Here is a 13,463-nt window from a genome sequence, read left to right as displayed (position 1 = left end):
ATAACAGTTATTTATCTTACTACTCCATACGCTCTTAAAGTATATGATGCTTAGCAATGATTGGCTATCAAAGCGAAAGAACAAGATCTAGGCAAATCATAGCTTGGAACGTCTCTGGATAAGCGATAAATACGAGTAAATCGCAATTTCGGCTTGCTTCCGTTGTGCCATGGCGCGAAAACTCTAAAAAATCCCCTTCATGATTCTAGATGCTATACGTGATGTTACATGTCATATAGGGAGTTCATGTGGCATCACAGCCGCTGGCCACTAATATAGTAGTAAAATTGAAACGCAGATGGTGGTTTTCTATCCGTGTGCTCAGCCCCTGATCTTGTCCTAGCTCCTGAATCCTAATAGATCAATCAAAAGGTGGCTTTAGATGTTAGCAAATCTTACCAGTAAGAGTCGGTTTTACCCAATAGGCTGTTGACTAGTTATTCACTAGATTTGAGAAACACTCGACTAAAGAGAATGACCTTTTCTTTCCTGAACAATTTCTGGTCACCCATAATTCCTTCGTCCAAATAGTACGCTAACACAAGTCAGCAATTCAGCGATGAAACATGGGGGCCAGGCGAAGCCCAACTTCCACAAAGCGTTAGCTTCCAATCAGAACGATAGTATTTTCAAGACGAAGAGTAAAATGAAAATAGTTATTATTATTGTCATTCTTTCAATATTCGTAATTTTATTAGAGAAGTTGATCATTTGTCAAACCTGCAGTTGGGGATAACGTGACTGTTGTCAACAGTGCCTTGAGGCATCACTTTACGTCATCCGCAGCCGGTGCAGTTCTGGGTGTTCGCTTATCGAACATATTCGCTCCAAAAGTGAGCAGTAAAGATCATTTCCTAGATAATATATAAAAAAAATTCTAACCACGTTGGAGTTTCAGCTATCTCCAGCAACTGTTGCACTTGCTCAATTGATATGTCTGGGAGGTAACCTTAAGTATTCTACTCCCAAAGTTTGTTCTCCTTTTTAGCAAGCCCCTATTACAGGAACTAGTCTTGGCACCGTATTGAGTTGCTTATTTTCAGTTGATACCTGTAGGACTGAGACAGGTACATTACTTAATCAAGTTCCTTTATATATCTTGTTTCATCTTTGTATAGAATTTAGACAGGGCAAAAGAAATTACATAATGGTCCTCTGATTAGGCAGACTGTGAAGACAATCACAAGACACGAACATGACGTAGAAGGTATTTTGAATTTGAATTCGAATTCAGCAAAGATCTATTTAAACATTCGACGGTCGTAAAGTTAGTGCCTTTCATAGACTGAGAGGTCCGAAATTTCACATTGAAACTGGTATCACATATAGCAGTGGTTTGGTGTCAGAGACGGCCTGAGTTTAAGTGCATGACCTCATACGTCTGATCATCTGCACACCAATCATTCACCCCTGCCCAAACATATCAATTTATGCATGCATGTACAGGAACTATATACAGACAGATAGGAAAAATGGTCATTATGCGTCAGGGTACGTGCCTGATTCCAAGGCAGTCGGGGAATGTCTTTCCTCAATAGGTTTCTCTACCTCGTCGTCTTGGCCCCGACCAAGCCCGTAGTGGGCGGCTCGAGCATCAATTTCATCATCGCTAAGCTTGGGCATCTCCCGCGCTGCGGTAACGTAGCTCTTGTTCTCCACATAGCCTTTCGCGAAAATCAAGTCAATTTCTTCCAGACTGCGTCCGGCGGTCTCTGGATAGAAGAGCCAAATAATAGGAATAAAGCAGGCATTCATGGCAGCAAAAAACAGATAAGTGCCCCATTGAATATTTTGTACCATCACGGGAGTGATCATGACAACTGTAAAGTTAAAAAGCCAATTGCTGCAAGTCGACACTGCGTTAGCCTTAGCGCGTGTCTTGATGGGGGATATTTCGGCAGGGTACAGCCAAGGAAGGGGGAGCCAGGTTGCGCCGAAGAAGCACATGTAAAGGAATAGGCCAAAGACAGCGCCATCAGCAGTCTTGGGGTTATTCGGAATGAGACAAGCAAATGTGATGGTCATGGCTGTGAGCTGGCCGAATGAACCCCCGAGGAATAGCTTGCGCCGCCCAATCTTCTCAACAAAGAACCATGAAAAGGTCGCGAAGATGGCATAACAAATCATATTTATACCGCCAATAAGCAAGGCACGGTCGTTGGACTCATTCAACGACTGCTTAAGCAAGACAGGAAGATAGTATATCACGGCATTACAACCTGATAATTGTTGAAACATCTGAGACGAAGCTCCGATCAACATGCGGCGGAGATGCTGAGTTCGACCACCAGTCGTCAGATCCTTGAATGTCACCTTCGTATCCATTGCACCAGATGCTCGAAGAGAGTCGATGACAAGCTGTTTTTGAATTTGTGTCTCATGATCGTTGATTTCACATCCGTTCAAGGCGGCAAGTACGGACTCTCCCTGTTCCATTTGACCCCGGGAGATCAAGTACCGTGGAGAATCAGGGAGAAAGAGCATTCCAACAATAATTATTAGTCCAAAGAAAATTTGGAATGCGATGGGGAAACGCCACACGAGATCGGGTGGGCCGTAGTGTGCGCCAAAGTCTATCCAGTATGCAATCGCAGTGCCGATGGCGATCACACCGCCCTCAATGCAGATGAGAAGCCCTCTATTACTGGTCTTGGAACACTCCGCTTGATATGTCGGGATAGTCGATGTATTCATACCATTACCAATACCAGTGATGGTACGACCGACCATGAACTGGGCAAGAGGGGCGTGGCCAGGAAACGATGTCACCTGAATAACAACACCAATAATCATTATTGTGGCTCCAATCATGATCATTTTGCGGCGACCAAGTTTGTCGCCTGCAACCAAGGCAAAAATGGCACCAAGCAAGCATCCGAGTTCATAAATGGCTGTCACTAGAGCTTGCATTGTGTTGTCGTTCTTGGTGGCAGTGAAAACATCGTTGAACGCGACATCACTAATAATGCCTGACATCACACCCTGGTCATAGCCAAAAAGCAAAAAGCCCATTGTCGCGATAGTTGATATTGTCAAGGAGAGTGGCCTCCCTGACAGCCCAGCGTATTTGGGAGCCATAGTTGGGGATTTTTCTTAATTGGACTATTCCAATTGGGATATCCAACTCGTGGCACGCTCTCTCAGTAGAGTTTGGAGTATATGTACTTCAAAATATAGCAGTACGACCTGCAAGCCCCTGAGGGGGTTATAAATATTCCGTACCTTTCCCCCTGCCTCTGACTTTTCTTTCTTCATGCTACAGAACATGGAGGGTACCCCACGCAATACATCACTCTTCTCCACAGAGGGGCAGCATGAGGGCTCTCACCCAGACAAGGCTTTACTACGATTAGCTACGAGGCGCCGCTGCTAACGATTGGTGCGCAGGCTGTGGGCTCGAAAGTGGGTTGTGGGAGGTCTTTATGCAGTTTTAAGTTGAAAAGGCGGATCTATGTGTAATGCGAATGTCGGAGCCTTACGGAATTACACAGACATAGATCCGTTGAGGTGGATATATTCTCCACTGTTCCTGATGCGAACTTGCGTTTCCACATCGAATGACATCACATAGTTCCGCTTGGGAAGAAGTTCTGCGAAAGATTTTCTGTTATGTTATCCTTTCTTTCCACCCTTCTTGATCTTGGTTCACCGAGTGACGTATAGCGCTTCGGTGAGGTTTTGAGGACCCATTATTATTGGTTTAGCAACTTTAGTCAACCTTGAAATAAGCGCATGCACTGGAGAGCCTCGCTACTTTCAGAGCAGTGCTTGCACTCCTGTCAGATAATATGGAGGTGAAGCCTCACGATCACCACTGTGATTTGTAGCTATCAGTTTTGCGTTTGTCATGCTCTACCATGGGGTCAAAATACAGTGGGTGGGATCGGTGATAATGCCGCCAACACGGTGATTAAAATCGGTCTGGTATTGTTGTTCGGCAACGGCTGTGCCATCGGCCCGACATGGCTCGATTGTTTTCGGAAGATGGGCGGATCAACCTGCGTTTTTACGGAGCCCATCCGGTACGACTCGGTACAAGAGGCGGCCCTTGCCAGAAGCGGCGAGCGCGGCCCAATGATAATCAATGACAGCAATATGCAAAATCCACCTCTGGACGTTATTGCGTCACCGTCCAGCATTCTGCACTCTGATCAATGTCGATCTATTTAAATACCAATAGTCTTAATCATAGTTGTCGTCATATTGCATTATCGTCTTTTTGGCCCTCTCTGCTAGTGAAGAATTTTGAACGCCACTCGGTACACAGTGTATCGATTGTATTCGCCACTTAAATGGGCGCCAATAGTGATTGGCCTGTTGCGCTGGATATTAATTGATGGAACGATGAAATATGCATAACTTCGTATGTGAAAATCATATTTTTGGTGGCTTAAAGGAAAATAGAAGGAAATACTAGGTTGAATTACCAAATCTGTGGTCCACCCTCACTGCCTCGCTGCTTCTCGGTGCAATCTAATTGCCTGATTGCAGCCGAGTGTGGAACTTATCACATTTAATCATCCTTTATTTCATACAGAATGCCGAAAGACGAATATCGACGCTCCAGACAAGGCGGAGGCGGGGTCAGCGATGGCACCTAGGTATATAGACCATAAAAAGCACCCCATATCCAGTGTGCGACCACCGGCTTATTTAGCGCGCTCTATACTTAGAGTCCTACCAATATTCACACCTTGGATCGTTATTTCGCCAGATTCATTGGTGGTTCATTGTCGCCATGTGATATCCTGGAAAAGGTCAAGGAAGCGGTGTCCTTGGGGGCTTCGGACATCGAAAACATCAGGAAATAAAAAGGTGATGAGAATCGTTACAGCCGAGATATTAATTCGCTTTCAATCCACTTCAAGTTTCAGAAACGGAGTATAATGTAACGAAAAACACCCCCCTTGACGAAAATTCAGCCCCTTCCTTGTATTCCATATTTTTCTGTAGCCAAAGTCTCAAAACTCTAGAAGCGCCATACACTAGAATAGCCGTGGTTGGCCAGTGAATAGTTAAAATTACATGACCCTTCGCGCCATTTCCTTTTATATCCCTGCTTGAACACACCCGCTGTTTAATTATGAACTATATATATCTGCAAGGCACGCAGGAACTGAATTGTCAATTTCAGAAGCAACCAGCGGCGCTGGTTTCTAAATTTCAGGTATAATCTTGCTAAATATCGCGTCTCCAAGCGCATCGGTGGCATTTTTGATGTTTTTCAGATCCGACTCCACAAGGGCAGTAGTCGACGCAACGCCCAAAACAGCAATTTCAAAAGCCGAGTACTGAGCAATGAAGTTATCATGAAGGCTGTACACATAAGGCTGGAGCCCGGTGACAGATTATGCAACGGTAGTCGAGTCTGCCTGGTTTCAGCGCAGATGTAGAATCGGTCGTTGCAGTGGTGCTGTTGATTTCTGATAGGAGGCCTTGGGCCTGACCTTGGACTTGTAGGGCAGTCAGGGTTCCAATCAGTGAGCCGTTGAATGTGTTTAGTGTGCCATGAATCGTGACAATCTCGTTAGTGACATTCTTGCGAGGATGGCATCAGCCCCAGATGCAGCTTCAGCAACGCTGAGGCAAGTCGATAGAGCGATGGAATGATATTCTGCTTCATATTACAGTAATTTTCTTCCTGGGAGTATTGTGAGACTCCGAAACAATTAGACAAAGAATATTTGTGTCAATGGTGTAAACAGCCCAAAGACAGAAGTACAGTTGGTCTATCAATATTTTTATGTGAGTAAATAGCAATTGACATTCTTGTGAAGACGAGGATATTAGCCCGGTGGAGGAGTTTACGAACATCTGACACTGCGTAGGCATATGCTCACCTTTGAATCACCTCCATAACGCACACACACTGCTAACACCAGGAAGCGTACTAGTTGTTCAGTCGACGAAATAGAAGGATGATTGGTGGCCATTGATATGGAGATCTGCTGTATTTTATGTATGTAATCCATATAAATATTCCCTTGCATGTCAATACATTACCAGCTTTATCAGTTCTCTCAAACGATAATTCCCAAACCTACTATCCTATGTAATATCATCGATCTCTTCATCTTCAATGTTTGTCTGAATTGGCTACAAAACAATCTAATTCCCAAGACGGTTCATTTCCATTCGGTTTAAAACATCTACGTTGTCTTAGCATGTTATAATTTAACCTTTAGCCAAGAAGTAATTGCCAGATTGTCCAGTCCTAATATCCAACACACTTGTAACATTTAGAAAAACATATTATATACTTCAGACTTTGAGACGTAACTTCAACTAATCAAAAGAAGCTATACTTAATTTTTGGAATCTATTATCCAGCTGTTACTTTCGATAAGTCTCACAAGTTATTAATAATATCGTCAGCGATCTTCTCCGCTAGCATATCTACTATAGGTTAGCCATATATCGTAGAAAAATAATAGAATAGAAAGGAATTATAATATATCAATGCTGTATCGACTTACAGACTGTAGACTGGGGATGCCCTGGTGGTAGAATGGGAAAGGCACTGGCGTCGACAACCCTCAGTCCTTTAACGCCAAAAACTCGTGCTTTGCTATCAATGACTGCTGTTGAATCATCTGCGGTTCCCATTTTACATGTTCCTGCAGGATGCCATAGAGTCATCAGATTATTTCTGATGAATTCGAGAATTTCATCATCGGTCTGAACATCCGTGCCAGGAAAGTACTCTTCGCCAACGATGACAGGGGCCATCGCCTTGCTTTGAAAAGCGGCTCTGATGCGACGAAATATTGCAATGGCAACTTGTTGGTCACTCTCCGTCGCCAGCCAGTTAGGGTTGATTGTTGGTAGATCTGAGGTGTCTGAAGAGGTGATTGTTATATTGCCTCGTGAAGTGGGTGCCACCAGCACGCCTAGAATGGATGCGTATTGGTATCCATCCTTTGGTTGGATCTCAAAGAGGTTGGAACAGTTCCCAATGTAGCCCGCACCAGAGATATACTACATGAGCATGAATTAGTCAAGTCCAGATTCGTGATTGACAGCTTGATTGCAACTCACTTCGGCCTCAGGCCAGTCATCCGAAAACCATGACAAAGCCTGGGTGGTTCCGGAAGAAAAATTGGCCCGTAGACTGCTAGGAATTTTTTCCCAGGCTAATAAATCTGAAATTGGACTAGTCATTATGCCTGTGTGGGTCGTTGCATATGTGACAAACTCTGCTCCAAGATTTAGAAAGTTATTGGCGGTTGCAGTCAGAGTTTCTACTCCGACACGATAGGTCGGAGCAAAAAATGGATGATCCCACATATTCTGTCCAACACCAGCAAGGTCAGACACAGTTTCAATATTGTATTGCTGTAGAATGTTTGACGGTCCAATTCCAGAAACCATCAGCAGCTGCGGTGATTGGAAGGCACCTGCAGAAATGATAATTTCTTTATTGGCTTCTATCTGAATTGTTGAATTTCCTGACGTTGTTGCTTTCACCCCAGTAGCCTGTTTATCGTCGTTGAATAATATTCTTTTTGCTAGCGTTGACGAGTACACATGTAATGAGGAGCTCGAGTTAGAAGTTGCTAAAAATGAGGATTCGGAGCTGCTTCTGGTCTCATCAGAGGGGCGGATTGTGGAGGCACAGTATTGGGTACCGAAGAGAGATCCAGAGTTAAAGTCATCGGTTTTGTTGATGCCAATTGCTTCCATTCCAAGCAGCATCCAAGTGGAGAATGGCATTGCATAGTTTGTATATGAGACCTGCAAAGGCCCACCGTTCGACTCAAAGGCAGATGCCTGGTATTCTACTGTTGCGTTAGGAAAGCGAGCCTGCGTGTTCGGTGGCGTAAACGCGACGCTTTTTTTGTAATAAGGAAAAACTTTATCGAATACATAACTATTGTCGTCGACGGCATCGGCCCATTTTTGCATTGACTCTATAGTCGGCCTGCTCATTACACAATGTAACTCATTAGTACCTGTAGATACCCAGCCGGGAAGGAATAAGTGTGCTGCTCGAGACCTACCGTTGATAAATCATGAAATTCAACGCCGAGCTGCCGAAATAATAAATCAACCCCTGTCTCTATATTCGTATAAGGTACTCTGCATAGCCTCACCTGCCACCGAGACACTTGCCTCGCGCAAAATGGATATCACGATTGTTTGCTCCCGGCTGTTCCTTGGTTACAAAGCCCCAATCGATGTCTGAGTTTGTTGTCGGATCGGAGCCTGCAGGGAATACGTCGGCTATGGGGAGAGCAGCCAGTGACTCAAACTCATACTGTACTCCAGCTTCGATGAGTGCCACGCTGAAGGACTGTTGAGCCAAACGAGTAGCAATAGCGGCGCCGGCGGTACCTCCTCCAACGACAACATAGTCATAAGTGGCATTAGTGTCGCGGCCTTGTAAGACAGTACTAGAAGAGCGCTCGGAGGAAGATTGAGGAAAGGGTTGACATCCCGCAATTAACCCTAACCATGGCAGTATATGTGCGTATCGCCTCATTACTAACAAACTTTGGGTATGTTGACAATGCAGTAAGTTTCCCACCAAATGGATGTGATGGTTCAATAACGTTATATTCGTACCATCAGTCCCCTGTATTGCCGTCCATCAAGGTATTTGTAAATTTGTCTCGAAAGCATAGACAGTGGGAATGGACATGACACCGAGGCAAGTTGCAGTCCAAAGGGTCCATATGAATGTCCTCACCTTCCGCTAGTTCCCTCGTCTATTCTTCATTGTTGACACTTTTGCTCATGTGAATAGAGGTGGAATTGCAGGTGTCATACAATAAAATAAACACTCACCCTTTTTCACATGGATGAAAGACAACAATTTATGTGGGTTCTCTAGTTTCACAAAACGGTGATGTGGCATTCTGGCCGAAGCTTGATTATTAAAGAAAGCTGTAAAAGAGTTGCCTATTTGTAACTTGATTATTACAGTAAACCGTAGAATTAAAGATTCAATTTTGCATAGGACTTAAGTTCCTTAATATAAGGAGTTTCTTATATTAGGTAATTATGAATATATATATATATAGTAAATCTATAAAGTAAGCCTGCTGAGACCATAAATTAGATTTAAGCAGATATATGATTCTTTAGTCATTTGAATTATTTAAAAAGTGCGTTATTAAGCTTTAGCTACTGATTTGCTAACTGTTGTTTAATCTTGATCCAGTACGAGGAGAGCGAGTTGAGAAATGTGAATTAAGGCGAGAGGATCTAGGATAGTAATAAAGTAAGAATTTTTTGACTGTGTATGGCTTGAAATTAGTTTTGAAACTAGAGATTAGTTAAATATGGCTTTAACTAGTATTGAGCGTGTAGAGCAATTTTTTGTTTATTAGTCATGGTTTTTTAGTGTTTTTTAATGTTTTTGTTGATTTTATTAACACGATAGAGATCCCACGTAAAGGTAAAAGTAAACTTTTACATGCCTTAATTATAAGGAATTTGGTATAGCGAGTTCGTAAAATTATAAGGAATCACTTAGAAGTGGGGTAAGAAGGAATTTTGTATGATGTTCAGTTCCTTAATATAAAGGATTTCTTAATGGGGGAAAGGAGGGGGGGGGGCGAGGGTCCTTAATCATAAGTTATATATGAAAATCATCTCATCTCGTCGATTTTACTCAGTGTAGAAGTACCCTGTTATCATTACCATACCGAAGACACATACTCCATAATTATATATCAATAATGAAAGCTCCATAGACCAATAGAGCAGATTGATCCCCTGGATCTACAAAAATGGACATCTTGCTCGGTATTAATCCGATGAGGGTCTTTCTGTGGGCCATCTCAGCATTAGGTCGGGAAATCCGAGCATTTTGAAAGCTGCGACCCAAGAAACTCATTTCCTATTACGAGGATAGCGTGAAGACCACAGTATTGCAAATCACAAGCCTGCGATGAAACCGAAATCGTAGTCAGGACGCTGTTATAATCAATAATTGCCTACGATCCATGTGACTACTGCGTGAATAGTATATAATAATAACAAAAAGTCAGTTCCGTACAAACTGGGCTGACGGTCGCTCCCCCAGAAATGCGGGGGATTGCATTCTTACATGTGGAGGGCTTCGACCCTCGGCACTTTCAATACAAATCAGGATTGAAAATCAACGTTTAGAGCGGTGGCATGACTCGGTCACCGTCGGAATCAGGTCGACTAACCAAAGATAGATAACGGGTAACACAGAAAGACTCCTGGCTAACTCATTTACTAATCGTTCCTAATTTCCAGACGCCGATCTCGCCGGTTTCAATCCCTACCGGGCACTACTAATAGTGCCAGCTGGGAAACATCTCTACGCGGACCCTGGCCGACGCAAAAAGGGCCGGTCGGTTCCTACCACTTAGAATTTTCTTCTATGAAGCTTTGCGAAAAATTTTGCATCTACGATCAACGCCGTCTTGAGGCTTGAGGTCTCGACCTCGTCTCCACGTCCAGTTGTTGAATTGTTGGCCAACTGCTTGGCTTATCCAGCCCCACTCGGGGTAGATCCAGAAGGATGCATCCTGGTCTCCTGGTTTGTGTTAACTAGGGAACTAGCTCCGCGGTCGTCGACTAATACGATATGCCGTCTGCTAACGTCATCGGATTGCCGTGATCACCCGTGGGTTTTAAATCCTCACGCCTAAAGTAGCATCTGAGTACAAAGTCGTCACTACAGAGTACAGGCTGTATTCATCACAATTCAATAATACCCTAGGCAGATAACCTAAGCCCTAAAAACGAAGTGCAACGGTCGGTTCGGCTGCCTCATATCCTGGGCCGGGGCCTCCATGCGTATTCAATGATGCGGACCCTCCGAACCCAACCAACAACAATCATGGTTGATTGCGATAATAACGTTGACTACTATTATTGTCACCTAGGCCTACCAACAATCTAGACCAGTAGTGAGCTTAATCGCAGGTGACCGTACGCCCCTGGTCTAGCGCTCGTCATAAGACCCCATTGGCTGTAGCTGATGCAAAAGGTTTGCCTTTTGCCATTTTTGTTGTAAGCGTGTTCCTACTGGACTCTGGAACCCCCTCTTACGACATGGTCGGAATGGAAGCCGACGAAATCGATTGCTTGGCTCGAAGCTTATAACATGTGAATTAGCCGAGATCTCTACCTGCAATAATAATAGATGAATAAGATCGGACCCGACAACCCATCACGATGATTTCTTCACCGTAAGGCGTCGCGGGGGTTTCAGACACTACTTCCCGCGCAGACAACCCGTTCTCCTAAAGTGCATACTCCGTAAGCCCATAGGGTAAATGACTAAATATCCATGGGGAAGTGAAGTGGGGGATGACGCCTGGGGACGCGCTAATCCACCTGTTAGTTTTTGCTGTCCCGCCACTTGAATACTTGCTTTCTGCTTCCGGCGTAGATACTACTGTCAGCAACGGTCAGATTACTAGTGTTCTCCACCCCTCAACTGGCGTCTTTTATTATCTATGGCCATCCTATGGAGAACGACTACTTTCCGAGCAAAGAAACAACACCACCGACTTTGAAGGACATGCGCGTCGCAGCCCCGTCTGATATGATATACAATGATGGCGACCTTCGCGTCCTTCACGAAAGAATCGTCGCATCAGAACGACGGTAACCAACATGAAGGTCTGTACTGCATCAAATCCAATTGATTCAAGCAAGTTTCTCAAATCTCGCACATCAGGGTACTGGGAACCGAGCCCGAGCCTGGGTTTGCCCCAACAAAACACGCTTTTATTCTTCGACTCATCCGGAATTGCGAGACAAATCAAAGAGCATACGGCGGGACGAGCAGCAATAGATCAGATCTGGAAAGGATATCCTCAGCACTACAGAGAATTGAACCACGACCCGACACGCAATCTATACCAGAGGGCACATACTACCTTTTTTTCACATTCTAACAATCCCGCACATCTTTATCTCCCGCGGACTGGGTTCTTACCGAGCCAGAGTGACGCGGAGTTTCCGTTGTCATTCAAGCATATCAATTCAACAAGACCAGGCCAAGAAGATGAAACATCTCCCTCTCCCACTCCAAACTCTCCGCTCTCTCCCCATCGCGAGCCATGGTCTGGCCATAGGATATCGAAGCCAAATCAACGAGTGCTTCCTGTTTGCGAAAGCTCAAAGTACATAGTAGACTCCGCATGGATGCATTGGCCTGCAATCTGCCTGGAGGACAGGATTTCTGCACAAGCTTGCGACACACATTCTACCGAAAAGGGTGGTACTCAGCTGCGATGGGGCTCAGACTCGGCTTTCGTTTCTGATCAGTTCGTGCCATCATCAGCACATCAATTAAGCCATACACATGCCACAGATACTTGGTTAGGATGGATAACGAGCATTGCATCTAATGGTAAGAGCGCTTTTGGCTACGAATTATCAGACGGCGACCCAGAACTCAACACAGAAGAATTTGACGGCAACGGCAACGGCAACGGCAACAAACACATCGGTGACCCTGAGGATCCAGCTTCCGTTCACCGTGTTCTCCCTGTAATTCCCGTCGACATGCAAAGAGAGCGCAGAATCCCACGCAAAAGGAGGGATTTTACACGAACTGGCCAAAAGCTAGACAGCAAGCAGCTTCGCATACTCCAAGAGGAGCGTAAGAAAGAAATCCACAATATTTCAGAACGCAAACGCAGAGAACAAGTAAATAAAGGGTTTGCAGATTTGTGTGACATTGTTCCAGGAATGGATATTAAAGCCCACACACGAAAGCAAATCCTCATCCGCACCGCAGAGTGGCTTCAAAACTTTCTTCGAGGCAATGAAGAACTGAAAGAACAAATTTTAAAGCTTCAATAACAAACCTTCTCCTCTCTCAAACGAACGCCTTCGTCATTGAAATGCCGCTTCCATTCACAACAACAATTGCAAAGAACCTCATAATAAGGAGACCTAGACACAGAGCTGCTTATCTCCAAAGTCTTTTACCCAGGCCACTTCCTTCAGATACGCCACCTTCCGAACAAAAGTCCGTTGCAACTCGACTAAATGAATAGTCCTTTACCGTTCAGGCACTTGGAGGACCCTGGCAACCTTTGACTTTCTCAGCAAATCAAGCTTTCATCTTCCATCCACACTTTTACTTTGCCATTCGCCATGCGGGCTTTTAGACTCTGCTTAAAACTGAATTGAAATTTTTGTAGGATGTTACGAATTCCAAGAGGACCTGAGATCGTTTCTAGATGCCCTAAAACCGATGAATAAAATCGTCGGGACTGTAAGGATTTCATTCCTCTCTACAGAAGCTATCAATCTTTATTTACCTTCTTCAGGCATGGGATGTGCCTAATTTGTATTTTCCCAGGGTTTATCTTGGCGATTTCGTTCTCTCGGAGTGTTGGTTGGTTGACACTGCATGTACTGGTTTTAGGCATTACCATATTTTTCAGAGGAACGGACCGTGGATCAGTTGTTATCTGTCTACTGTATCTTTCAGATGTGACTATTTATTTGGCAACAATGAA

The 13,463-nt window shown here is 44.3% G+C and overlaps 3 protein-coding genes across 3 annotated transcripts; 1 reads left to right on the top strand and 2 right to left on the bottom strand.

The window, feature by feature from the left end:
- Positions 1 to 1,479: 1,479 nt before the first annotated feature.
- Positions 1,480 to 3,078, bottom strand: BGW36DRAFT_285948 (putative MFS monosaccharide transporter; the record flags this gene model as incomplete). The annotated part of the gene is made up of 1 exon (XM_046210366.1): positions 1,480 to 3,078. One exon carries the CDS (start codon positions 3,076 to 3,078, stop codon positions 1,480 to 1,482), a length of 1,599 nt encoding a protein of 532 aa, XP_046078637.1.
- Positions 3,079 to 6,153: 3,075 nt separating this feature from the next.
- On the bottom strand, positions 6,154 to 8,857 carry BGW36DRAFT_436199 (GMC oxidoreductase; the record flags this gene model as incomplete). The annotated part of the gene is made up of 6 exons (XM_046221441.1): positions 6,154 to 6,396; positions 6,477 to 6,978; positions 7,039 to 7,921; positions 8,001 to 8,030; positions 8,094 to 8,379; positions 8,788 to 8,857. The coding sequence occupies 6 exons, from the start codon at positions 8,855 to 8,857 to the stop codon at positions 6,350 to 6,352; spliced, it is 1,818 nt and encodes a 605-aa protein (XP_046078636.1). The 3' UTR covers positions 6,154 to 6,349.
- A 2,542-nt stretch (positions 8,858 to 11,399) lies between these two features.
- Positions 11,400 to 13,038, top strand: BGW36DRAFT_21453 (uncharacterized protein). Its single transcript, XM_046209957.1, has 2 exons — positions 11,400 to 11,607; positions 11,666 to 13,038. The coding sequence occupies exons 1-2, from the start codon at positions 11,541 to 11,543 to the stop codon at positions 12,796 to 12,798; spliced, it is 1,200 nt and encodes a 399-aa protein (XP_046078635.1). The 5' UTR covers positions 11,400 to 11,540; the 3' UTR covers positions 12,799 to 13,038.
- Positions 13,039 to 13,463: the final 425 nt, after the last annotated feature.

This window comes from Talaromyces proteolyticus, assembly GCF_021365285.1.
Source record: "Talaromyces proteolyticus strain PMI_201 chromosome Unknown BGW36scaffold_1, whole genome shotgun sequence".
NCBI classification, from domain to species: domain Eukaryota; kingdom Fungi; phylum Ascomycota; class Eurotiomycetes; order Eurotiales; family Trichocomaceae; genus Talaromyces; species Talaromyces proteolyticus.
The sequence above is the reverse complement of the archived record's forward strand: the minus strand, read 5'-3'. Positions and strand labels throughout refer to the sequence as shown.

Coding starts and splice junctions, on each gene's coding strand:
- BGW36DRAFT_21453 (XM_046209957.1), top strand. CDS start 11,541: ATGATGGCGACCTTCGCGTCCTTCACGAAAGAATCGTCGCATCAGAAC. Junction 11,608..11,665: donor CGACGGTAACCAACATGAAG/GTCTGTACTGCA, acceptor CTCGCACATCAG/GGTACTGGGAACCGAGCCCG.